The 26,883-nt window shown below is 39.3% G+C and overlaps 1 protein-coding gene across 1 annotated transcript in view; it reads left to right on the forward strand.

Moving 5' to 3' along the window:
* Positions 1-26,883, forward strand: part of KDM4C (lysine demethylase 4C) — a 387,672-nt gene that overhangs the window by 223,789 nt on the left and 137,000 nt on the right. The window contains exons 9-12 of the mRNA XM_046663818.1: positions 2,381-2,574; positions 5,768-6,006; positions 8,323-8,636; positions 11,752-11,860. Of these exons, the coding sequence (XP_046519774.1) occupies positions 2,381-2,574; positions 5,768-6,006; positions 8,323-8,636; positions 11,752-11,860 (856 nt within the window). The remainder of the gene's footprint in view (positions 1-2,380; positions 2,575-5,767; positions 6,007-8,322; positions 8,637-11,751; positions 11,861-26,883) is intronic.

Genomic DNA, 26,883 nt, shown 5'->3' on the forward strand with positions numbered 1-26,883 from the left:
TCTTTTTAAGATTTAAGTTGAGGATAGCACATCTATTATACTTACAGAGAGTCAAGCAGTCAGTTGAGTGGTAGATCTTGTTGCATGTTTATGAAATTCCAGACTTCTGGGAGAGGGGAATGGGAAGTTAAAATGTGTGAGACAGATTTCTCCCACTCCAAGGAAACTTATAGTGTCTATATTGTCCACTCCTTACTTGTTCTTCATGAAGCAAATATTAATAACACTGTAAGAAAATAAGACTTCTGCTGATGAACCTAAACTTTTATTTTTTCCTTTCATGAAAGACTTGCATCTTAAACCAAATATATTTAAATTTCTCAGGATCTTCGTTTTCCATATTCCTAAGCAAGATAAGTACAGAAAAATGACTTAGAATTCTCTCTATACCTAAGTGATAATAGAAAGCAGTGCTGTCGATTAATAGTACTCCATTCAAAGGAACAATTGGTACAATTTGCATTCAGTGTTTAGGGTGAATTTTCTTTAGACAGCAGAATGGTGAGCAGGAAGACATTGTGGTAGGAACAATAGTTGTAAGGTAAGGAAGCATGTGGTGCATTTGGGCCCTGGTGACTATGCCTCTTGGGTTGAAGAGGAGTATTCATGTTGGCTTGCAGTGGGACAGGAACCTGGCAGTCTCATTGGTGGAGTCAAATCTTGGAGCCCTTGAATGCCTGGCTCAGGAGTTTGGACTTAATTCTAAAGGCAGGGCAGGGTAATTACACCTTAGTGAACTCAGAAATGAAAGATTACAAGATATTTGTGACAAGATAAAGTGACAGCTCTAGACAGCCAAAGAGATGGATTGGTGTTAGGAGAGACTGGAGGCAGGGAAATTAGTTAGCTTTGTTGTGCCAGGATTCAACATCTGACCATGAAGCTAGAAGGATCCTGGTGTAAGGAATTTATGCAGGAGACATTTTAGAGGAAGAATCAATCGTAGATGATGACACTGGATTTCTAGGGGCAGAGGGAAAGGAAGGGATTAAAAAATGTTGACTGTGAATGTAGGAGAATGGAATAATTGTCGTATCGTTGATAACAGAATGTTTGTTGACAGTTGAAGAAGGAGTTGGTTTTAGGCACATTGGGTGGTGAGTGTTTTCTGAACTTTCAAATCATAATGCCTGTCAACATTTGAATTGGGTGTAGTGAAGTTTCAGGCTGGAGATTAAGACTTTGAGATTAATTTGTATGGAGATGATAATTGTATCACCAAAATATTGAGAGACACTGATTCAAGGCTGTTGTTGAGTCAACCATTCTGTTGCCAGGTGTGTTAAGAAGTGTCAAGGTATATTAGTTACATCTTTTTAGTTTTTTGAAGATTGGCACCTGAGCTAACAACTTACCAATCTTCTTCTTTGTTTTTTTTTTTACTTTTTCTCCCCAAATCCCCCCAGTACATAATTGTATATTTTTTAGTTGTGGGTCCTTCTAGTTGTGGCATGTGGGATGCCGCGTCAGCATGGCTTGATGAGTGGTGCCATGTTGGCGCCCAGGATCCAAAGTGGTGAAACCTTGGGCCGCCAAAGCAGAGCGCGTGAACCCAACCACTTGGCCACGGGACTGGCCCTTAGTTACATCTTTGAGACGACTTCTGCACCACTCTTTGAATGGTATCTGCCCTGTTGCGTGGAGTATTGGCCTAGACACAATGTAACCTGTGTGAAGTCTTTATAGGAAACTTGATTTGTAAGACACGACTGCTAACTATGTATTCATGAGACTCCAAGTCCAAGTGGATTCTCAATAATGTTTTCTTTGAACTTCTCACCTTAACACTATTCCTTCTTCCTAGTGAATATGTTTGTAGAGGTGGTAGTGGGTAGTTTATGTGATCTAATGTAGAAGAGACTGTTTATTTGCTCCTAATTGTTGGTTGCTTTGTGAGAGCATATTTGTTAATAAACATAATGTGATTAAAATATATCTTGAAGAAAATTCATCTCAACCCATTAGTTAAATTTTTCTAGTCACATTCACTGGCTACTTTTATTCGTTGCCAGCCTAGGTTTTTGGCTTTGCAGATCTTTCACTGTTCAGCTATTTGATAGATCCTTGTGATGGGAGGGGAGTCGTTTTGTTGCAGGCGTGCTTTCAAATGTGGTCTCTTTCCTGTTAGTTTTTCTTGGCACACAGTTCCCTCTGAAGTCTATAATGCATTTTAACATATTATTTTACCATTTATAAATGTGAATATACAGGTTGTCACCTTTATTCAGAAGAAATTGAGTTCTTTATTCACTGAATGTTTGAAAATGTAAAACATTATCCTTGATTATGTAGTGACTAAATATTCGTGTATGGTACAAAGGATGACTCTATGTGACTCTGTGTAACTAGCGTAAAGCACACCAACCCCATTGTGTTTCAGTGTACCTGCAGGAAAGACATGGTGAAGATTTCAATGGATATCTTTGTGAGGAAATTTCAGCCGGACAGATACCAGCTTTGGAAGCAAGGAAAGGATATCTACACCATCGATCACACGAAGCCTACTCCGGAATCCACCCCTGAAGTAAAAGCCTGGCTGCAGAGGAGGAGGAAAGTAAGAAAAGCATCCAAGAGGTGATTGTCCCACCCCCATCCCATCCCGCTTGAACCTACTCAATTAAATGGACCGTTGAAAGGAGGTTTTCAAAGACTATTTACTTTTTAAAATTTATTCATCGTAAGTTTGCTTAATATCTTACTGAAAATTTGACGCAAAGTATTTTTAATTCTTGAGAAGTGTAATAAATAAATAGAATGTAGGAAGAGATGTATATTGTGTTTGAGAATATTCCTGGAGTTGCTGTTTATGGCAAATAGAACAATACTGGAACTTCTTAGACCTCTTACACGCATGTATTTTAAAGTTGTGTTGGTGCTTTCCATTCATCTCCATGCTTTTATTAACTTCAGTAATTTGATTTCCAACTTTTGCATTTTGCTACCAACTTTCTTTCTGACTTTAGTAGTTTTCTTCTTCATTTGTCAAACATGTGAGATAGTTCTTTTCTCCTTGCTATGCCTTTAATTTGCTACATTTTATACGCTTGGTCTTATTCTTTTACAAGATGTGAAGCAGAGCGTGAGTTGTTTCTGTCCGTGGTTGTCCCTGTGAGCTTCACTCTGTATTCTGTTTTTGTGGCCAGGACCATTCCAGAAGCTTGCTGTGGGCATCTTGTGTTTTAAAACCCATCGAACAGGGTTATGTGTTATGTTGCTCAGGTCCTCAGGCAACCTTTTTAGACTCTTACATTTTCCAGGTTTATGTTATATTTTTACTCTCCAATATTACTCACTGATTTTCTTGCGGATTGCAAAAGTAATATTTATGCATTGGAGAAAATTTGTAAAATAAGGAAAAGAATAATGAAGGAATCTCAAATCACCCATAACCTCATAATTCCACAGATAACCAGTGTTAACATTTTATATATATCCTTTACATATATGTTTATTATGTATTATATAATATTATATACCTTTCCAAAATTGGGGCCATGCTCTATTAACGATTTGATGACCAGTTTTGTGAGGTTTTTTTAATGTAATTAAATGATTTGCTATAATGTAATTTTTAATGCCTGCATATATTGACCTAATCCCCTGTATATGGACCTGTAGCTTGTTTCCAATTTTTAACTAAATATCGCTGTAATTTTAAATCTTTGCCCACACTTGATGCTTACTTTCTGATTCTCTTTTTTCCTGACATTTATTTTCTGCTATTTGAGAATGGTAGAGAGCGGAGGAAGCTTAAGAGCATGGAGTCAGACTTCTGCATTTTGGAGGAGATGTGCTTGAGGCACAGAACTAGCAGCAGAACGCAAACCAGCTGTTCTTATTTCACCCTATAGTTTACAGCAGGGATTTTCAAACTGTTAGATTTCAAATCAGTTTAGTAGGTTAGGAACAACTTTTTTTTTTTTTTTTTTGAGGAAGATTGGCCCTCAGCTAACTACTGCCAGTCCTCCTCTTTTTGCTGAGGAAGACTGGCCCTGAGCGGACATGCATGCCCATATTCCTCTCCTTTGTATGTGGGACGCCTACCACAGCATGGCTTTTTGCCAAGCAGTGCCATGTCCACACCTGGGATCCAAACCGTGAACCCCAGGCCGCTGAGAAGCGGAACATGTGAACTTAACCGCTGCGCTACCAGGCTGGCCCGGAAGAACATTTTTAAATTAGGAAGTAAAATAGAATAAAAAGTATCATAGTCCTTCCCATGTGGTAAGAGTAAGTATTAATCCATGATGTGTGTGAGCATGTGTGTGTGGGTGTGTTGTGTCACCATCTAAAATGTCTAACTTACTATGGGTTGCATTCAGAAAAGCTTGGGAAACACTGATTTAGAGAGTCATGCCTTTGATAAATGTGTTAATTCACCTTACCAAAAAAGCCAGCTGTGGGAGGAAGCAGTGGTCAATCTTGAGTTCAAAAGAAACACCAATAGAATATCTTGAGAATTGTTCTTTAATGGACAGAAAGCACAATACTCTAATTAGGTGGATGATCTGGTCTCCTAGTTACTAACCATGGTGGTCCTTGTTGACAGAGAATGTAGATCTATGACATTGAACAGATTTGAAATGCCGTTCGGTAGGTTAAAATAATCAATGGACTTTGTTCACCCAGTTAGAAAGCCTCTTGTTAAGGGGCTTGTTGATTATGCTCAGCCCTGTGGTTTGATCATAGAGTTTGCTGATCTCCCTTAAGTGATCTGGGGAAATCAAATGAAAGGAACAGTTCACGGAAATCTCGGAGAGATGTCAGCCATCTTATTTTACATGTACTATGCTATTCATAATGTGAAGATTTCCGCATGGGCCAGTGCATGAGTTCTCTGTAAAAGTGATACTGGTGTTGATGATACTGGTAGTATTTGTATCAGCGGCAGACAGAGCTAGTTTACATAGGTTATCCCTTGCTACCCTCTTTATCTCAGATCTCTGCCCTTCCTGACTTCCCACATTTCTTAGTATTGTGGAGTTTTCTTGTGTGTGTGTGTGTGTGTGTGTTGGGGTATGTGTATGTGTTTTTGGGCACTGAAATACACGTTGCTTTGCTTTGAGTTGTAATTTTTCCTAAATGAAAGTGTTAGAAATGTGTCATATACAAAAATTATCTATGACAAAGCTATCAAGTGACTTGCTGGAAAACACTAAAAGAGGGGGAAAAAAATGGCATCCACTCCAAAAATAATGTTGATATAAGATGTTAAATACATACAGTCAGCCTTCCTCCTCTCTTATTTTCTTTAACTACTGATGATTTGTCGTTTAATTTTAATGATTTTCTTGCATACTTCAAAACTCAGAGATGTGTGGCCACTAGTTCACCTTGGAATATAAAGAATCCACTCGGATTTTAACAACAGCTTTATGAGATCTCATTTCTTTTTCCTTTCTTCATTATCTAAATAATATTTGGTTTATTGATTTGATTTTCCCTCATGTCATCATTTTTCACTTTATTTTCAGACTTCTTTTAATATTGTTATAAAATTTTAGCAATGACTTTTCCCCTGATAATGTTTAATGATCAATTATTTGCGATTGTTTTAACTTTAATTTTTAGTAAATTGTTATTAAAACTGTTAAGATTTCAATTTCAAATTTAATCTATTAATTGTGAAGGTTATCTCTGCACAATGATTAAAAAATTATCAGTTTTTTTCTTCTTTCAATAAGTGAAAATAACGCTTGTACTGGTTTGTGTTTTATCCTGTCCATTGCAAACGTTCTGCTCTGACCAGGGCTTTTCTTCTTTATAGCTTCCAGGGCACTAGTTCTCAGTCTAAGAGGCCTAAGAATGAGGAGGATGGGGAAGTGTTGGCTGCAGTCGAGGGGGCAGAGGGCCCCACCTCTGACCCACATCCAGACGACCTCAAGGCCAGTGAAAAGCCAGAAGCAGCAGCGAAACTGGGGAACACACAAGCGCCTTCAGAGGAAGAGGCCTCTGCTAGCAGGATGCAGCTGGATCAGAATTCATCAGAGAACATCAGACTTTCGGGTGAGAAACTGGCTAACTACCTTTCACCTATAAGTAGGAGGTGTTTGATGAGCTGACGCGTTAAATCTATATTCCCTAGGACAGATGTTCTTTTCCACATAGTTTAACCAATAAACTATCTAAAGTTATGGGGTAACTCAACCAAGAGGCCGAGGGAATCTTATAAAAGTCAAGAGCACCACTGTTACATGTAATGGCATTGTGAGACAAACAGCCAGCAGTGCCTATTTGCTTTAATAAAAAAGAAGATTCTAAAATGAAATTTTTTGGGGTGCAACTCAATTTACAATATACAATACATTTTTGGAAAGCTTCTCTTGAATTCACATGGAACAGAGGAAACCAATTATAGATAATTCTTTGCAGATTCTTAGCTTTCGACTTAATTTTAAGAAGAAAATAAAGATTAAGGGTTTAAAAAAGAACAACAAAAATCATTCAGTCTTGTGAAGTGGTTTGTAGAGTTCCCTGGCTGCTTCTCTGTACCAAAGCCATCATCTGTAAGTCTCAACTACTTTGCGTTTTTGCTCTTTTATAGTGTATTTCTCTGAAACTGCTTTAAAGCTTTGTCTCTTTAATATTTATCAGAGTGTTTGTCCTTTTTCTGTAATTCCTATCTTCGTTTTATACCCCTCATCCGATCTGTCCTTCAGATGTGGGACTCTCCCCAATCTGGCCACCCCCTACTTCCTCTTTGTTCAAGGCACCATTGTCTCTTGCCTGGACTATTGCAGAAACTGCTTCCCTCCTGTTTTGCCAGTGTCCACTCTAGTCACCTCCGGGGTCAGTTCTCCATATGGCAATCATAGGGAGTCTTTAAAGCGACGTAGCTTACGTCTTGTCCTTACCTTCTTCTTATGCTTATTCCATTTAGAGTAAGGGAAAAAGTCCTTATCGTAGTCCTAATTAATCTGATGCACAGCTGCTTCTTCATCCTCGTTACCTTTTGCTCTTGAAATATTTGTGCTAATAGAGTTTAAATCATAGACTTTTTTCCCAGTGAGTTTATACTTTAATGGAGAGCTAGACAAATAAACATATGATTACAATCCAGTGTGGTAAGTACCATGATAGAGATGGCATAGGATGTTGCTGGTATACCAAGGAAAGACCAAAACAGACAGGAGGCTGGCCTGGCAACGTTTCTTGGAGTAGGTGATATCTGAATTGACTTGTGATAAATAGATAGAAGATAGCAAAGTGGAGAAGGTAGAGAATGGAATAGCAGCAAGCAGTGCATAGAAGGCAGTTGTACAATACATGTGGGTATTTCTTTATAATCCCTCAGCATAGTTTTTATCACACTGGGTTTAATTAGCCACTTTATGAATTACTGGGTGATTTAGGCCAAGGGCACCCAATTTTCTTAGCGCTGTCGCTGCATGGTTCCTTACATTTTCACCTCCAGGTTTTGAGACCTGGCAGAACGCTTGAGTAGAAGATGTGGCTAGGTTCAACATCAGTGCTAGTATGTGATAGGTGAAATGATGCTTCTGTGTGTGTGTGTGTTTGTGTGTAAGGGAGGGAGAAGAGAGACTAGTGATGGCAGTAGAAGAGAAGTACTGGTGATATTCTCCTTTTATGTGCCGTCAGTGTATGATACAGGATTAGTGTAATAACAAGGAAATAATTTTTATTGGATCCTCACAGTCTTACATGTGTTCTTTACGTACATCCTCTGAGTTGGAATGTTTCATCAGCAGCAGCTCTTGGCATCAAATATAGGAATATAATTTTTTTTTTTTAAAGATTGGTACCTGAGCTAACAACCGTTGCCAATCTCTCTTTCTTTTTCTTTTTTCTGCTTTATCTCCCCAAATCCCACCGGTACATAGTTGTATATCTTAGTTGCAGGTCCTTCTAGTTGTGGCATGTGGGATGCTGCCTCAGTGTGGCCTGATGAGCCGTGCCATGTCCGCGCCCAGCATCCAAACCAGTGAAACCCTGGGCTGCTGCAGCAGAGTGCGTGATTTTAACCACTCGGCCACGGGCCGGTCCCTGGAATATGATTCTTATATTTAGGAAGATTTCAAATTGCTGTTGCTTTCGATAATTATTGTTATTGCCCTGGCTTTTGACATTGGTCTTACAGTAGAACCATTTTTAAACCCTTTTTTTGGTCAGTAAGTATATTCTCTTGCCAGACTTCAGCATCTCACTTTAACAACTAATAAGGCTGCATGGTGCTTCGGTGACCTTGCCCACCCATGTCTGGGGAAGTTGGAAGATAGGAATTTAGTTGAGAATAGTTTAACAGTTCTACTCAGCAATAATACAATGCAAAATTTGTTAATAGCCTTTTGTTTTACTCCTCAGGAAACAGCTGCTCAAGCACATCTATAATGGAGGAAACAAAAACTGAGAATGACCAAGCCTGTGCCACAATTCCACCTTCGAATCCCAGTGAGGCTGATAATTCTGCATCTAGTGGCCATGTGACATCTGAGGAGTTAGACCCACCGAAGCTTCCATGGCCAAAGTCACCTGAGTCCTGCTCCTCAATGGCAGAGAGTAACAGCGTGTTGACAGAGGGAGAAGAGAGTGATGTGGAGAGCCGTGGGAGTGGCCTTGAACCTGGGGAAGTCCCAGCCGTCCCCAGTGGAGAGAGAAATGGCTTCAAAGTCCCCACTGTATGTGGCAATGTCCATTTTTACTGTATTTATTGTGTGGTGAGAGGACTTTTTGAAAATAGCATTCTGTGCATCGAAATCTTGCTTTAGGGCAGAAATAACATTCCACATTTATGAGTCTTAATCATATTTCCTTCGATGACTGGAAGGTAAGCCTTCCGCGAGCTCTGGCTCATGTGGTGACAATTCAGAGAGCATGGAACTTTCCGTCACATGTTGGAGCTTAATTTTCTTTCTTTTTAAATTTGTTTAAAATTAAACTCTTTATTTTGAGACAATTATAGATTCATATGCAGTTGTAGGAAATAGTACAGAGAGTTCCTGTGTACTCAGTTTCCCCCAGTAGTAACTTCTTGGAAAACTATAGTAGGATATCATAATGATATTGACTTTCATACAGTCAAGATACAGAATGGTTCTATTACTTGCAATATTAACCAGACTAGAAATGATTCATCTACAGAGCTTTGACCTCCTCCTGCCAACACTTAATACTCTGGGTCCCAGGCTTCCCATAGCCTGTGTTTTATCGTTAGGGCTCACCTGGTCACACTTTCCCCTGACTCTGATTCTAGGACCAGGCTGACCTTTCTGGTCCTGCACACTGCCAGAAGCAGGCCTTTTGCTTCTCAGAAAACTCAAGACCTCTCTTGATTAGTAAGCTCCTGACTCTTTCCATACAGTCTCCTTGTTTCTCATATGTTCTTGTATGATGTGAATATTGTATGCTTTCAGCATAAGCTGTCGCTGTAACCGTAAGATTGTGAGTGGGGCAGGCAGGCTCCGATTGTGTGTAGTGAGTGTCAGAATTCAGCCAGCCTCTTTTGACCTATACAGCTTAATGAGGGAATTCAAGTGGATGAGTGAAGAGAGCCTCAATTGTTTGAGCTGATAAATTGAGCTGGCCGCTGAACAGACCCACTTCTTGATTGCTCCTGCTCACTTCCACTCACCACACGCCTTTTTGCATCTTTGAATAGCAAGGGGGATTAGGTAAGGAATCTACCTGGAATACTCTGTGTATCAGTAGTTTTAAAATGTCAAATAAAATATAGATAATTTCCCAATTTGACCCAACAACATTTATCATTTTATGCATGATTGTATATCGTACTGGACTATAAAATATTTATTAAAAATGTATGGGAAATAGAAAAATATGGTCTAATTTGTTTGAAAAGATGGCTAAGGGAAATTTGAAAATAGCATTCACGTACTAGTAAACAAAATTTACAGCTTAATTTCATGTAGGGATTAAATGTAACTGAGCAGATATTGAGATTCTTTGTGGAATGGTGAATGCGTCAAATGCTTGTTTAAATTATCGTTAGTCACATTCTTTGAACTAGAATGGAACTGGAAGTGACTCCCATTTTCTTGCTTTCGATGGAGGCGAGTCTACCCTCAGTGCCTTGACCTTCATCTTTATCATTTCACTGGGCAAAGACTGACGTTGAGGGCTAAGTGACGTGGTTTGCCCCTTCTCAGAAACACCTGTGTGGTATTCTTTTCTTACACCGTGGTGTCAGACAATCTTTCTAGGTAATGCAGACTCATTTCATTTTTGTGTAGTTTGGCCAGTGTTTCTTAGTATTAAGTGTAATGCTATGTGTATGCTGGTAGCAGTCAGCTTTAGTCAATTTTCTCAAGAAATATGAAGTTATTTGTTGAACAGTGGCTGTCTGCCTGTCTCTCTGTCTGTCTCTACAGGGCTTCATGCTCTCCCTGGAATACACCAAATATGTTCACATTTTGCATGCTATTCCCACCCCCCAAAATACTCCATCCCCAGAGAGCTAAATATAAATGCTCCCACCTTGCACTCAAGATTCCACTCAGACGTCTCCTTGTCAGAAAGGCCTTCTCTGACGACCCTGTGTAAAATAGCCCCGCCTCCCCATCTCTTTCCATTTGTTTGTCCTGCTGTATTTTTTCTTTATTGCGTATTTGCTTATTGGTACCTGATAAATATTTACTTTTTACTTGTTTGTTGTCTGTGCCCTTCCCCTCTATTATGCACATTCCTCGAAAGCAGGGACCTGGTGTAATTTTTCCTGCTGTAGCTCAGCTTTTAGAACAGTGTGGCACATAGGAAGGGCTTAATAAATAGTTGCTGTTGACTAAGTTATAATTTCCCACATTGACTTTTAGCTATTATAAACCACAGATAAATCTCACCCTGTGTTACTCTGTCATTTTCCCCCACTCCCAGCTTTCATTAGAATGCTCTCATAGGCTTTCTCATAATCCTGTTTTGGTGTCAGATGCCAGCATGATTTCTCTCCTTCTGGCTTCTGCTTCTTCAGCTTACAGGGAATTTCTGAGACTCCTTTCTTTCCTAATCAACTGTCGATGCAAACCCACTAATGCAAACTTTCTCTCTGGACCCCCCCCCCCCCACCCCTTTGGGATTGCATGGACAAGAAAGCTTGTAAGCAGGGTCTATCTGGGAGATGTCAGGGTGCACATGACTTTTTCCTCTAACTTTGAAAGGAAAATATAGTTTGGAGAGCCCAGGACAAAAGCTTTTGTATAAAATTTAAGTGGTTTCAAGATGGCAGTAATGTGCCGTATTAAAAAAGAAAACAAAATTTTTGATTTCTTCTTTGGTCTTCAGAGAAGTGGTGATTTATTGCTGAATGGAAGAAGTGTTCAGCCTCAACTTGGCATTATTGCTTTCTTTGTGAGGACAGAGAGCAGGAGAACCTGCCAGGTATTCACATGTGACCAGCATAGAGGGGACCAACTGCCATGGTCCTATGTTGTTATGAATATATAATCCTAAATTTAGATTAGTTTTGAAGAACTTTTGAAAACTTGCTAACTGCTGAGTGTATTGCAACTTGATAAGCCTTCCCTGTACCACACAGATAGTGTTTTAATAGGGAGTGGAAGGATAGTTAATTGATCTCTTGGTAAAATAACTAACAGAATGGATTCCTATTTCTTTTTGAGGTTTAAATTTCTTTAACGAAGGGCTAATTCCCCAGGAGGTAAATAAGCACAAGACTTCTTCATAATCAAATTGTCATAAATCGTTGTGAACCATAGTTTTTTGTTTAAAACGAGTCTTTAACTGTGAGTGTTTTCCCACCATTTTTGTTACTATGACCAGAGAATAGAGGGAGAAACCAAAACTGCTAAAAGTTGGCGCCATCCACTCAGTAAACCTCCAGCAAGATCCCCAATGACTCTGGTGAAGCAGCAGGCAACCAGTGATGAAGGTGAGCTTGTGACTTTTTAAATATTTATTCCGTATATACTGTGGAGTGTTCTGTATTTATTCTGTCAGTTTGTTGTAGCACACTTTTCTAAAACATTGCTTGGTAGGAAATTTGACCAAGTTGCAAATATATACCATAAGGAGATAATAAGTAATAAGCAATTTACAGGGAAAAGGAATTTGGATTTTATGGATAAAACTTGCTTCACATAATATAAAATTGGTCATTTCTGACATTAGCCTTAAGATACTCTAGAAGTTGAGAATCACTTCTCTAGAGGTGTCAAATCATGGAATTAACTGCTATAGGTTTCTTTGCATTGTCTTTAATTTTAATTTGAATCCTTTAAATTTATTAACACCATATTGAGTAAGAAATTACATGCAGTCCTTCCACGTCCTGTTTATACCTGGTGTGTTGGCAAAACATCCTTTCTCCTTAACTAGATTTTACTGATGTGGTTTGATGTGAAGTAGTTCCATTTACAACCAGTTACTATTCCTGGATGTCATATTTATCTGTTTGTTTTACCTGGTTGCCCTTTTTATTTTTCTTTCTCTCTTTTTCTAAAAATGTCTTTTTGTTGCCTTCAGTTAAAAATCAGACCACTGACCAGCTATTTCTTCTTTGAAAGTGTCTCATAAAGTCATGAGGGCCTTCTTTTTTCCATCTCAAAGTCGATTCAAGCAGGTTTTCTGTAAAGAGCCCTTCTTTGAGATAGTCTCCTTTACTGGTAGAAATTGTTAATTAAGCTCATGTGTCTGTGAGGATGGTCTCAGGAGTAACATGAATCTTGGGTTCAAGCTTCTCGTTTAGTTTAAATACATTTGTCAGAGTAGACATGTGTAGCAGATTTTTTCCTTTTATTCACTGTCTTCTTTTATACCCCATATTTAGTTAGGAAAAGGATCATCAGTGTAGGGATCATGATAATGGTAGGAGTTTCTGTCACACCAGTCCGAGGTGGAATTCTGCCTCTACTAATAGAAATAAGGAAACGTATTTGTGTTTATTTCCATGTATCATCATGTTCAGTTCTTCTTTCTCCTGCTTTATCATACCCAGGACAAACCATTTTCCCCTTAGTGTCAAGATAAAGGACAGTTCTATATAAAGTAATTAATACTGAATGTACATTACTTTTGAATTTTAATTACCTTTCCCCATCACAGCCTCTGTTCAGCATAGCTTCTTGCAAGGGAATGGGCTATATGACACATAAGGAAAACTGCCTTCTCCTGTGTCCTTGTTTTCCCAGGTAGTTTATTTTGATGTGGGCCAGTGCAAAATGGCCCAGAGTTTCTCCATGGAGAGCAGTTCTGATTTCATTCAGTGTAGATTGCAAAACTTATAAATGGATTGGTTTAACCAAGTTATCTCAAGGGTTTGAGGTTAAATATCTTGCTGATACATTGGTGATTGTAGCTTTTGCCACAGTCTCATTCTCTATTTTAATGTGTTAAGGACTCCTGGGGTCCTCTGGGGATTTTTGAGAATTGAAAAGAAAAATTAGAGAATTTTAGTGATGGCTAAAGATTTTTACAAGTTTCTAAACTGATAATGGAGAATATTCTGTGTCCTGGAGTAAATTATTTATCTCATTGGGCACTTGAATGTGAACTCAGCCTTTTGGCCCTGTGTCTTTTGCAGTTGAAAGTGAATGAACGTTATCATTATTAGAAAGTGATGAACAGTGGGATTAGTGCTCATTGGGATCGTACAACTCCAAATCTAGCTTTCTTGGGGGAGTTTTCTATCCTAACTACTGGGCTCCTTTTGCACTCCTTATATAGAGGTAGGTGTGTATGCCAGACACGAGCATAACTGGCTTAGAGCATCTGAGAAATTATGTCTCTAAACAACAGTGTCCTCTATTGGTGAAGGAGCATTTCTCTTTTGAAGCTGGAGTTTGACTCCCAGCAGAAGAGCAGCAAAGGGGAAATTGATCCAGGACCTCTGGGAGCTCACGTGCAGCGAGGAGATGAGTCACCTCTAAGCCACTCTTCTCAAAGGACAGTGCACTGGCTCTTTGATACTCAAATAGCCTGAACTGTAGAGATCGTTCTGCTTGGTGGCAGATCCAGTAATTACAGGAGCAGTGAGGATTTCCTGACTCTCAGCTTGTTCTTTCCTGAAAGAAAATTTCCATGCTTAGCCACAAAACACAGGTCTATGGTGGTGGAGCAGCAGGGGTTACATAAGAAAAGAATGATGTGGGGCCGTCCCATGGCCGAGTGGTTAAGTTTGCACCTCCGATTCGACAGCCCAGGGTTTCACCAGTTCAGATGCTGGGTGTGGACCTGGCACTGTTCATCAAGCCATGCTGAGGCGGCATCCCACACAGCAGAACTAGAAGCACCTACAACTGGGATATACAACTGTGTACTGGGGGGCTTTGGGGAGAAGAAAAAGAAAAAGGAAGATTGGCAACAGATGTTAGCTCAGGGCCAATCTTTAAAAAAACAAAGAAAAGGATGATGTTTAGAATATAGCATCTATACATAAAAACTAGTATCTAATTCTTTCTTTGGTGAAAAAAATCTTAAATGTATACTACATATTTCTTATTTATAATTTAGAAGAAATTACTAACCTGCCTCTGGTTTTCTTTTAACTGGAATATTTTTCAGTTGCACTTTTCCTTGAGTTAGGCAGCTACACTAGGTGATCTTGAAACATGGATTAATATTCTATATATTTTCCTGTTTATTAAACTAATTATACAGATGTTGAATTGAAACAGACTTGAAAGAGAAGTGCTTTCATTTTATTTTGCTTTTGAAGCATTCCTTCTGTGTACCCATTCTCCTCCTGTGATGTGTCGCTGTAGTGGCATGCTCCTGTTGTCCCGTTTCAGAGCTTTAGGGTTGAGTGGCCATAGGGAAGGAGGGTGTGTGCAGCGTGGGGAACAAGACAGCTCTGAGAACAGCACTCTTGCCTGCGTCGGAAGGCACAGGGAGCGAGGGGATGAACCCACTGAGGGCGGCAAGCTCAGAAATCCGCCGCAGCACTTCTTTTTCTTTGGGTGGTAAAGATGCCTCCGCAAAGGCTCTCACACGTTTCCCTTAAGACTCCAGCTTTGATATGGGTAAGTGACTTTGAGGCCGTCAGGATCCAGTATCAGCTTCTCTCTCCAGCTTCATGTCCCTCAACTATCCTCCATGAATCCTCCTGTCCATCCATTCAGACAGCTTTCTTTTTCTTCTGGATGTAGTCTGCTGCTTTTATTTCCATGCACTTCCCTGAACTGTTGCTTTACCTCTGAGACCCTCTCCTTCTTGGAACTGTTCTCTACTCACCACCTAGTCCTCCTTCCCTACCTCTCCTGTCCTGTTACATCTCTGCTTACTTAGCTCTAGCATATCACTTGTCACCTTACTGTTTATGTGTCTGTCTCCCCACTCTCACTCCTTTTCTCCTGCTTCCCCCTCCCCCTCCAGGGTCAATCACTGTGGCTTAAATCACCTGTGGATCCAAAAGCAGGAAAGCCCTGGTGATCAGTCGAAATCAGCCTTTAAAAGAGATAGTTAAGGGGCTGGCCTGGTGGTGTAGTGATTAAGTTCACAAGCTCCGCTTTGGCAGCCTGGGGTTTGTTGGTTCAGATCCTGGGCACGGACCTATGCACCACTTATCAAGCCATGCTGTGGTGGGTGTCCCACATATAAAATAGAGGAAGATGGGCACGGATGTTAGCTCAGGGCCAATCTTCCTCGGCAAAAAGAGGAGGATTGGTGGCAGATGTTAGCTCAGGGCTAATCTTCCTCAAACAACAAAAAAAAAGATAGTTAAATATCTTAATATAATGTGTGCTGTCGTGTTAAAAGGAAAATGTAAATCCTTGTCTATGAAATATTCTCCATAGGCAAATGTGTATAGAAAAACATGCTGTTTTAATTAGCTGGAGAAATATATATAATATGTCAGCCAACTTGGTTGTGGATTCTATGTTGGAATCTTCTTTACCAGTGTGACAAATCCTAGGACCCATTCAACGTTAAAATGAAGCTGACACGGTACAGACGTGGCCAACGCTTTGGAGACCTGAGGGCTCCCAGAGTAATGGTATCCCGCTGGGATAGTTGCTTAGCCAGCATGTCAGTATGTGTCTATATGTGTGAGTGTGTATACATGTATGTGTTTGCTGCCTTTTTTCCCAGTTTGATGTCATTCAGATTTAAAAGTTTTTTAACTCATCATGCTTCTTCTGACTGGAGTTTTCCTCAGCAGCACTTTAATTGTGCTCACACAACCCCAGAACTTCTCGCTACACTGACACCTGTATTCTGGACATGCATTTTATCAACCCCCTGCCTTAGCCTTCATGGTTCATTGTTTGTTCTTTGAAGCTCTCATTCTGCATACATGCATGCATTTGTTTCCCAACATTTATTTTTGAAAGTTTTACTATATTTGTTCCCAATATAAATTTTCCAGCTTTACCTGCTATTGACTTTCAAGATGCTCACTGCTTTTGTACTTAGTGTGCACCTATCACCCTTGATGAAGTGATAAGGTCAAGGTTACTTCTAAAGCAACTCTAAACTGAGCTCTGCAGACACACAGGAGACCTCATGGACATGGTGGTGGCTGACACACTGGTCCTCTACTCAGCGTCCCCACCGCCTGAGAGTGGTGAGTGGAGTTGACATACTAATATTGTCAGTGGAGTTTTGCTGGACACTTTGAAAGTTAAGTTGAAACTTTATAAGATAATAAACAAGATTGTTATCAGGTGATTTGAATTTTCTTTTGTATGCTGGTAATTTTTCAAACTTTCTATAATAAACACATTTCTTTTATATTTGAACAACAAAGTATTTTAAAGAGGCATGGAGTATCAGTGTGATGGAGTACATTACCAGATAATCCTCCAGTTACAAAAGAACCGGAAATAGTTGATAAAATAAAACAGTTGGCCATTATACATGCATGGAGAGGTGAGATCACATAAAGGTCATGCTTCTCCATGTCTCCAGTTGTAGTCAGCTGCCTCCAGGACTCTATGAGCTGCAGGACCCTCCAGGCTTCGGTGCCTGTGTTTACAGAGCAGGGCTTGTGGCAGCATCTGCCCCATGGAGTTTTCTTCAGGGTTAGAAATCTCTGTGTAAAGCACTCAGAGCAGTGTTTGACGTAATGAATGTTTGTTGTTGTTGTTGATATGTTGATATGATCATGAGGACCAGGAGGAGGGTGAATGCTGAGCTCTCAAGAAATGAGGGAAACCCAGAAGTGATTCCGAGAGAAATGACGTCCAGATTGGTAGGGGAGAGCTAAGGCTCTGGCAGTTGGGGGGAAAAGTACTGGGACTGGAGTGGAGGCTGGGAGATCAGCACTAAGACCTGAGAGGATCCCTCAGGCATACACTGCTGGACTCTCAAAAGCCTACACTCTTAGTTAAGGGTGTATTAGGGAAAAACAGAAAACCTAAACTGACCATAGGCATGAGGAGAGGACAAGAGGGCTTGCCACCTGGGTCTGGGCTTGTGGAGGCGTGAGGGTGATAGGATAAGAGAAAGTAACCCTAACAATTGTTCAACACAGGACTGCCATCAAATGTATCCCTCTTATTCCGAGTCAGAAATTTAGAGTAAAAGTGGGTCCAGACTGTTAATGCCTCCAGGGCATCTTGCAGAAGCAATTGCAGAGTCTTCTGAACCCATTCTCACAAGCAGTCTGGTTGACTAATGGACAGTAAACTCTGACTGGGGCCCTGGCTTCGTCTCTTGTAAGTCTTTTGACTTTGGGCAAGTCTTCTCTCTGACCTCAGTTTCCTCCTATGTAAAACGTGAGGATTGGTCGTGACTGATCAGGGTTCCTAATCTACAGGTTCGTGAATGGATTGTTGGCATTTCAGATGCCCTGAAATAACAAGTGGTGATACATTGAGCTCATCGCCATTGGGCCAAATTTGTATTTGTAACTCTCCAACTATAATGTTATGATTTCTGGAATAATTGTACAGAAAGATTGAGACCCAGATACCCATCTGTACCATGTTTACCCAAGTGCAGAAGTGACCCCACCTACAAGTTTGAAAATTGACGAGATTCAGATTAAAGTTCTGGTTATGGCTCTAATTTTCTCTGATCTGAACCGCCTGGATAACTCTTTATAAATCAGCAAGTGCAGTACTGTAATGAGCTGTTAAGCATCTCTTTGAAATTAAAGACAGCTTAGACCCTGATCCCTGTCTCTGTAATGTCTGCATGCCTTGAGGGTTAGATTAGGAGTGTATTACAGGCAATGTTACAGCAATTTATTTCTTGGACCGTCTGTCTATATTAATATTATAATTCATTTAGTAATGGATTAAATATTTAAATATAGAGATGGAAGAGATGGAAAGTGTTGCTTTAGAGATTGTTCTTGGTGTTTGACCATTATTTCACCCATTTAACCTAGGTTTTCAGTTATTTTGAAAAATAAAGTGTATACGTTTAAGCACAGTTAGGTAAGGAGAATCCCAGGAACTCAAGTCTGACAAAGTTTGATTACTTTCCCAAATGGTTTTCTCTGTTTCACACTCCTCTTATAATGCGCTCATGTTTATGATGCAGTTGAATTCTAAACAAGTCCTAAGCATATTTTCCCAAAACTAGGACTACCCACTCATTTAGCTTTTTTGGAGATTTTTTCTTCTGGAATTGCCTGTTATTTCCTGTGGTATTTTATGAAATTGACTCTGTTGTCATTCAGTCACGCTAAGTACTACTAGTGCGCAAGTTGACTTTTGGGCACTTTGCAGTTGTTCCTCAAACTAAAGGACATTATTTAGAATTGGCTGTTTACTTTACCTTTGGTAGATAGATGTTTTTGGGAGGAATTATGCCCTCCTGCTCCTGGCATGCTGTAACTCCCTCCTCTCTAAGAGGATTGGTAAAGATTTGCCAGTTTTCATTTCATTTCTTTTATTTCAGGGATTGATTAAGGGGATATATTGACCAAATATAACAATTATGTCTTTTATTGATTTAGATTTTACAAATGTTAAGTATTAAATAAAAATTTCATTTTAAATATTGAAAACACCGATTTATTTGTTTTGCCAGATGGTAATGGGCACATGACACTCTGTATGGTGGCAACATGAGACCCGCCTTCTAGTCTCTCCTTGACTGTTAATGGCGGTGTGGCCTTAGAGAACTAAGTCGTGTAATCTCTAAGGCTCATCGTATGTTTACTTATCTGTGTGATGAAATGGTTGGATTAGTGATCCCCAAGTTTCGTTCAAACTCTAAAGATCTTTGATTCCGTCAAAATATGATAGGAGAGGATTCTATGTAGTCCTCTTGCCCCACACTAGCCTTTCACTGAAAAGCAAAGTAGTGAAGTATAGGAACATCCCTCATCAACAGTATTTCCCCTCTGTATAAAGTTCTTTTCTTTGCCAATTTTAAAAAACAAATGCTGTTTTATGACTGTTACATGTCATGCTCCAAATGTTATTAATTTTTCCATAACGATCTCATCTCTTTGTTCCATCAATTCTTATTAGCTTGAGGTAATGTTATACTTTCATAATAAGCACAGTTATATTTCTGTCTGTTTAAGCAATAAAACAGCAACTTCAGCAGATTACTAAGTAGATTGGCTTAGAATGTTTGTTGATAGGTCTTAGCCAATGTTTTCCTGCATTATGTGGACATAAAACATTAGATGTTGTTGGCACTCAGATTTAATGAATATTTTATCTAGCACTCAGCTGTGTAATAATATTCAGGCATTCTCAGTTTAGTTTGATTTGTCTGTCAGTAAATTCCATTGGAACCCCCAATGGCATTGACTTTTACTGCATTATGGGGAATAAAAATCAAAAACACCTCGCTCTTATTATTCTGGTGGTTTTGTAAGGGTTTGATTAAATTAGAGGAAAAAAATGCTAGCTTTTAAACTTATGTTATACAGTTGCTTTCTGTACTTTTTCAGAATCAATCTTGAAATTTTTCTTAGCAATGATTGGCATGAAGTCTATGATCAGGTGTCTGAATGTGCTGAAAGCATTGGGATTGTAAAATGATAGTCAAGACTTTGATTCCTTTGAGTTCATATGTACCTTGTTACTCTGAAAGTCTTGTAGAAAGCATCTGAGGAACAGCTTTTGATACTACAATTGCATAAAAATAAAATTGTTTTATTATAGCAATATTATAAAATATAAATTATAAGTTTAAAATTATTATATTTATTTTATTAAATTATTTTAATGATTATTTATTAAAATAAATTATCATATTAGGTTGAAATGTATGCAGTTGCTACTTTTGATTTTTTTATCTACAAAAACTGCAGTTTCATACAATTTAACTTAAATGTATTACTTTACATTTCCTTAAGCTTGCATAGAACCCCCTTTCCCTGGAGACAAAGATGTTTTAACCCTATAGGCCAGTGCATTATCTCATATTTTGGACCACACTTTCTGTATTTTTATTTCCACCTTGTGTGTGCTTGTGAAACTATGAAGGTAAAGAATAAGCATGCAAAGTTTATGTAGAATTTGAAATTTAATTTTATGATTACTTTATGGTCTTCATTTTGTTTTGCTTCTGCCTATTGAAAACTTAGCGTGGGCTGGCAGCGTTCTGCAGGCTGGCATTTGGGGACCATTGTCATGGATCTTAGGAGAGACTTTTCACTGCTGGGGGTGGTTAAATGACATCTGTAAGGTTCCCAGTCAGTGGTTAGGAAGTGGCTCATTTTATCATCATTTTAATTCTATATAGTATTGTTTTATTCTTTTTCTCTTTTCTGAGTCTTAAGTTCCCAGTATTAGGGAAATGATGAGGTGACTACTTTTTATCATATCAAATGGACCTCTAAACTCTACTCTCATGTTCCATTGTTGTATTGTTCATGTTAGGTTTTGTTTTGTTTTGGGGAAACATTTTCAAGATTGAAAAGTACAGGGATTTTTGTTGTGCTAATAAAAAAGAGTAGAAACTTAAGGAGAAAAGGTTTACTATAATATGTGAATAAGTTTGAATATTACTCAAATATTTCCATAGTTGTTAAGGTCTTTTCTTGAGGAAATTTACTTTATAATGCCTTTGAGTGAGTTAGCCATGGATCTGGGGTAAGAATCTTCTTGGGAGAGAGCAGTGAGTACAAGGCCCCCTGGAGGGAGGGAGTGCCTGTGGCCTGTGTGACGAACAGCAAGAAGCACCGCTGACGGGACCGTCTGACAGGTTTGGGTATGGAATGGCAGAATGGACATTTGCTGCCTTGGTCTTTCCTTACTGCTGTGCATTTTATGAGTAGCCCGCCCTTGTTTCCCTAGTAGTCTGCAGCATGGCCACCCTGCATGAAGTTCTGCTCTGTCTCCTTAGCAGCTGTTTTGTGTGATCTGCGAGGTGATACCCCTGTTAGTTCTTGCATGAAAATGTGTAAAGATCCTGCTCTCCTTTACATAGATGACCAGAGCTGACTTAGCCAACAGGAGCTTTTTTTTGCAGGTAAATTGTAGCATGCTAGTGGTTCTTTGCTTAGAGACCTTGTTTGGCCATTTTTGACTTTGTATTAATCGATGCTGTTAATGAAATAGTTGAAGAAATTGAAGGTTTCTCCCATGGGAAATTCTGAACTTCTTGAAGGCAAGAGACTGTTTGTTTTTGTTTCTTATTTCTAGCCTCCATCATATTGCCTAGGCCACAGTGGTTTCACAATGCTCATTCTTTCACCTATCTTTGATTTGCTGCTCAAATCGGTTCCTTTTGGTGCCATATTGTCAGCTAGTTTTCCAAAGATATGCCAACTTTCTTTGAGGAGTTTTCTTCTCCTCATTCCCACCATGATCTGAGAATTGACTGTACTGCTTTCTTCCTCTCGTACACATTATTAGCAATTGTTATTTACAGTTCTTTAAGATGGTTGATAGTATCATTATTTTTACTCTTGAGGAAATTGAAGCTCAGAGACATTTGTTCGCTGGTCCAAGGTCACAAGGCTGGTAATTTGTAGATAACAGGTTTTAAATCCTGTCTAGTTCCCAAGTTTGCACTCTTTCTGCTTTATCAGACAAGCAGCCCCCAATAATAGCCCCAGGACTGATAAAAGAAGCAGAAGTTAGCACATATAAATGTCTGATAAGAACCAGCCATCTTTTTAGATAGAGTAGATCATTTGCCATATTCTGTTGTTGCCTGTATGTATTGTAAGAATATATATGCATGTGAAATATGAACTAACGTTCTTTAAGAAATTTAAGCAACGTTAGTAAAGCCCAAGGTCCGTGTGAAACCTACCTCCCCAGAGGTACCACAAGTATCAGGGCATTTTCGAATAATTGGAGTTTTGAAAGACTGTACTTTGGAATGTTTTTGTTGTTTAAAGCAGTATATTGAGTGAGTTGGAATATATCCTTTGAAATGTTTTTGACATCTCTGTTATTGCGAGGTTATGTGTAAAGACTATGTCTATCTAATTTCTGAAGTGCTTTAAACCTAAAACAATGGGATTCTGTTATCCATTATTACATTAGCATTTTAGGGATACTTTAATGCAGAATTTAGTTTTTCCTTAGTGTTACCGCTTCCCAGTAAAATCATACCTAGAAGTCCTGTAATTTTTTTCTCTTTTGTACTTTTGGACACACCTTTATAAACCTTTGAAATTCAGTGATTCATAAAATTATTGAAATACAGTTTACATACAGATAATGCAATAGTTTGTATGGAAAGAGCAAAGTTCCCAAGTTCAGATTTCCTTACTCTTTTGAGTAACTCACTCATGCCCTTCTTCCCCTCCCCACCTCCACCTCCCCCCTAATTTCCTGCAGGATATTTGAAACCATGTATAATGCCTCCCCGGACTGAGATTTTGCTCAAGTGCCTGAAAGATAACAGATGCTGCTGTGCTCTTCATAGCAGAGAATAGTGCTATAGCAGCCAAAACATATCACTGGAACAGAGCCCCAGCAGCAACATCATTGTGGTGATCGGTGAAGGGAAATCGTACTGTAGTAGAGTCGATGGCTTTTCCCATCTGCCAAGTTCCATCAGCAAGTCCTGGCAGCAGCCCTTCCACAATGGCCCAAATGTTTTTCTACTGAGAAATCCCCTTTCACTTAGTAAGCAAAATTTGTTCACAAAGACTGTACTGAGGAGTGAATAAATCTGACATATGTCCGCTTTTACACTAAGGTTTCCCTCAATTCATAGGATCTAATATTACGTTGACTGCAGTTTTTAAAAATTTTAAATATTGTACATTTTTATAATTATAAAATTTGCAAACCCCCTTTCCTTTATTACAGACTTTTAAATATATTTTTTATAGAATTGACAGCATTCTCTATATAGTTTTTTGTCCTGATTTTTCACCTATTAATATAATATTCATATGCCCTTAATATTATATGTTATATAATGTATATATTCATTAATTCATTAATATTTTTCAAAAGCAATTTTTCTAATGCTGGCATAATATAGCCATACCATAATTTACTTACATATTTTTAAATGAATACTTTCTTTTGGACACTTTTGTAAAGGATAGTAATCTTTTTTATTATCATAAATAATACTCAGTGTTTTTTTTTTTTTTTTAAGATTTTATTTTATTTTTTTTCCTTTTTCTCCCCAAAGCCCCCCAGTACATAGTTGTATATTCTTCATTGTGGGTCCTTCTAGTTGTGGCATGTGGGACGCTGCCTCAGCGTGGTTTGAGGAGCAGTGCCATGTCCACGCCCAGGATTCGAACCAACGAAACACTGGGCCGCCTGCAGCGGAGTGCGCGAACTTAACCACTCGGCCACGGGGCCAGCCCCTACTCAGTGTTGTTTTTGATTGAATGGGAGAATAAAGGCTTTTTATTTTTCCTGAAAGGACAAATCTTTTGATAGAAATATGTATGTATAGGAGATAACTGGGTGTCTGTTTAGATTGGCTCCTCCTGTTCCAATCTGTCTTGTTATGTTAAAAGTTTAGAGTTCAGGGGCCAGCCCCGTGGCTGAGTGGTTAAGTTCGTGCGCTCGCTTCAGTGGCCCAGGGTTTCGCTGGTTCGGATCCTGGGCGTAGACATGGCACCGCTGAGCAGGCCACGCTGAGGCAGCCTCCTACATGCCACGACTAGAAGGACCCGCAACTAAAATATACAACTATGGGTATTTGGGGAGAAAAAGCAGAAAAAAAAAAAAAGGAAGATTGGCAACACTTGTTAGCTCAGGTGCCAATCTTAAAAAAAAAAAAAGTTTAGACTTTAGGCCATACCTTTTAAGTAATTTTCTGGGTGAAAGTTTTCTAGGTGATCTTTGCAAAGATTATGCTGGAGACCCGGAAGGGAAGGAACCGCCATCTGTTGAAGCCCTAGGTGTTGCATACTACTGAGTAGCAGCTTTATGGCTGATGTCTCATAGAACCTGTTGGAAACCCCTATAATTTAGATAATCTTATACTCATTTTGCAGATGAATAAACTGAGATTGAGAAGTATAACCAAATTGTAAGACTGTTCAGATTGCATGAATGGATCATTATTTGGATTTATTTTAATAGAGCTGGATCAGAGCTCTACTCCTGTAACCATGCTTACCTCAGAATGGTTGAATGACCATTATTCTAGACCACAGAGTCAAGACCTTTATTACATTTCTTACCTAATTTATTACGTTGTTTAACTGAGACTGGATTCGATCTTTTGAAAAACAGAATTGTTGCTTATGGTCCTGAGGAGAGGACGGGCACTACAAATGATAGTACTTCTGATAGCAAATGTATGGGCTATTTTTCCCAAACCAACCAATTCTCCAACTCTCCAGATGCCAATTGAGTGTCCTACAATTTAATTCGTTTCTAACACTAATGACCCGGAGTTAGCCTAGCCCCTGCAGGTTAAGGACTCAGTGCCACAAGATGCCTTCACTTTAGATATCAGTTGCAAGTCCTTGCCCCTGACCAGTGGGCTCTCAAGTCTGGGGGTTCCTACAACTCCCTCCTCAGGTTTGATAATTTGCCAGAATGGCTCACAGAACTCAGGAAGACACTTTACTTACATTTCACTGGCTTACGATTCAGGAACAGCCTAGAAGAAGGGATCTAGAGGGCAAGGTATGGGGTGGAGGAAGGTGTGTAAAGAACGTTTGTGCCCTCTCCAGGTACATTACCCTCCTAGCCCCTCAGTGTGCTCACCAATCTGGAAGCTCTCTGAACCCTGTCTTTGAGGGTTTTTGTGGAGGCTCCATTATGACCACATGATTGATTAAATTATTATCTATTGGCAGTTAACTCAATCTTCAGCCCCTCTCCCCTTCCCTGAGGTCAGAGGTAGGGCTGAAGTGCCAACCCTGCAGTGCCAAATGTATGATAACCCATACATTTGCTATCAGAAGTCATGCATTGGTCTTTCTAGTGACCAACCCCCATCCTGAAGCTGTCTAGGGGCCCCCCAGCCACCAGTCATCTCATTAGAATATGCAAGACACTTTATCAATTTGGAGATTTCAAGGGTCTTAGAAGCTCCTGTGTCAGGAACTAGCGACTAAGACCAAATATTTTAACCAGTGATGCTCTGCTTACCCATATCACTCAGCAAATTCCAAGGGTTTTAGAAGTTCTGTTCCAGGAATCGGGAAAAAGACCAAATATGTGCTTCTTTTTATATTACAGTATCAAGGCCAGTATGATTTGGATAGCAAGCAGGGAGGATCATTTTGGAGATGCATTTAAGACACATTGGGGAAGGATGGAGGGGACTTGTAAGCAGGCTGTCTGTGAGGGACTACTCACTTATTGTATCTACAAGTAACTATACAGGCAGAAGTTGTGGTCGGCCCCTTAGTACCCAGCTGTCACATATATAAATCAAATATTGTTCACTCGTATATCTTCTGGAGAACTCTTCTTGGGTTCTGAGCACACACCTATTCCCACTACCTTTCTCCAAGACCTGTTATTTCTGCCAGAAATATTCAGAGCCAGAGGCAAGGTTTGGTTTCCTAGGTATAAGTCAGAAAGAAATTTTTAATACTATTAAGAAACAACAGTTTCAGTATATTGTGTCCATGATCCAGAAGCTTGGTGTTTGGTCTTTTGGCAAGTTCTTTTATAAAATAAAACAACTTATTATTTTTAAGTGATAAGGTGATTGAAAAATTAGAAAGCAGCTGTTGAAGGTGCTGCTGGTGTGGCAGCAGCATTTTCAACAGATTACTTCAGTGTATTTATCCAAGATGATATCTGTTTTCACTATTTCTCTGTCACAGTACTGCTCGTTAGGGGACTGGCCATCCTTCATAGGAGGCCACTTAAGCCATTGCTTGTGTTTCCACAAAGTTCTTGAGAGCATTGTGTGTAGACGTGTTATAACCTGCTTCTGTGAATTTAGACGAGCTTGTGTAAATGTAAGGAACTGCTCTGTGTTTAGGCTCATGCTTTTCTTGACTGTACTTTACTTACTACAGAGTAATCGGAATGTTTTTGTGGATATTACAGTCTAGGAGTCTAGATTCCCCCATGAAATAAGGGGCTCACCAAGAAAAAAGAAAATTAAGTGCTATTGACATAGAATTTTTTTTCTACTGTAGCTGGCAAACCTTGCAGACCTTGATGAAAGAGCTAAGAGAAAAGGAGGCCTTCTTGCGGTATTGACTTGTTTTCTTTCTGATTAAGCATCATGTTGATTGAGGAAAGCACTCTATGACATTCTTTCCTGGCTGTGGAACACCGTCTACACCTGTTTTATTAGGGCGATATTGTTCAACAGTGACTCTGTGATGCTGATACTTTGGGATGAAAATACGTATGTATCTGTCGGTGATTCTCAATCTTTTTGGTCTCAGAACTCCTTATGCTCTTGAACGTTTCGAGGACCCCAAAGAGGTTTCATTTAGTTTTATCTCTTTCCTTCCCTTCCTATGGGTTTACCTTATTGATTCTTGTTTGCTGGAAGTTAAAACAGGGAAAAGCAGGGACAATTTTAAATATATTAGTTCATTTGAAAGTACCAATAATAAGTGCATAAACAGCTATGCATATTTTCATAAGAAATAATAATTTCCAAAGCCATAAAAAATAAAGAGAAGAGTGG

The sequence above is a fragment of the Equus quagga genome, chromosome 6 (assembly GCF_021613505.1).
Source record: "Equus quagga isolate Etosha38 chromosome 6, UCLA_HA_Equagga_1.0, whole genome shotgun sequence".
Classification (NCBI taxonomy): domain Eukaryota; kingdom Metazoa; phylum Chordata; class Mammalia; order Perissodactyla; family Equidae; genus Equus; species Equus quagga.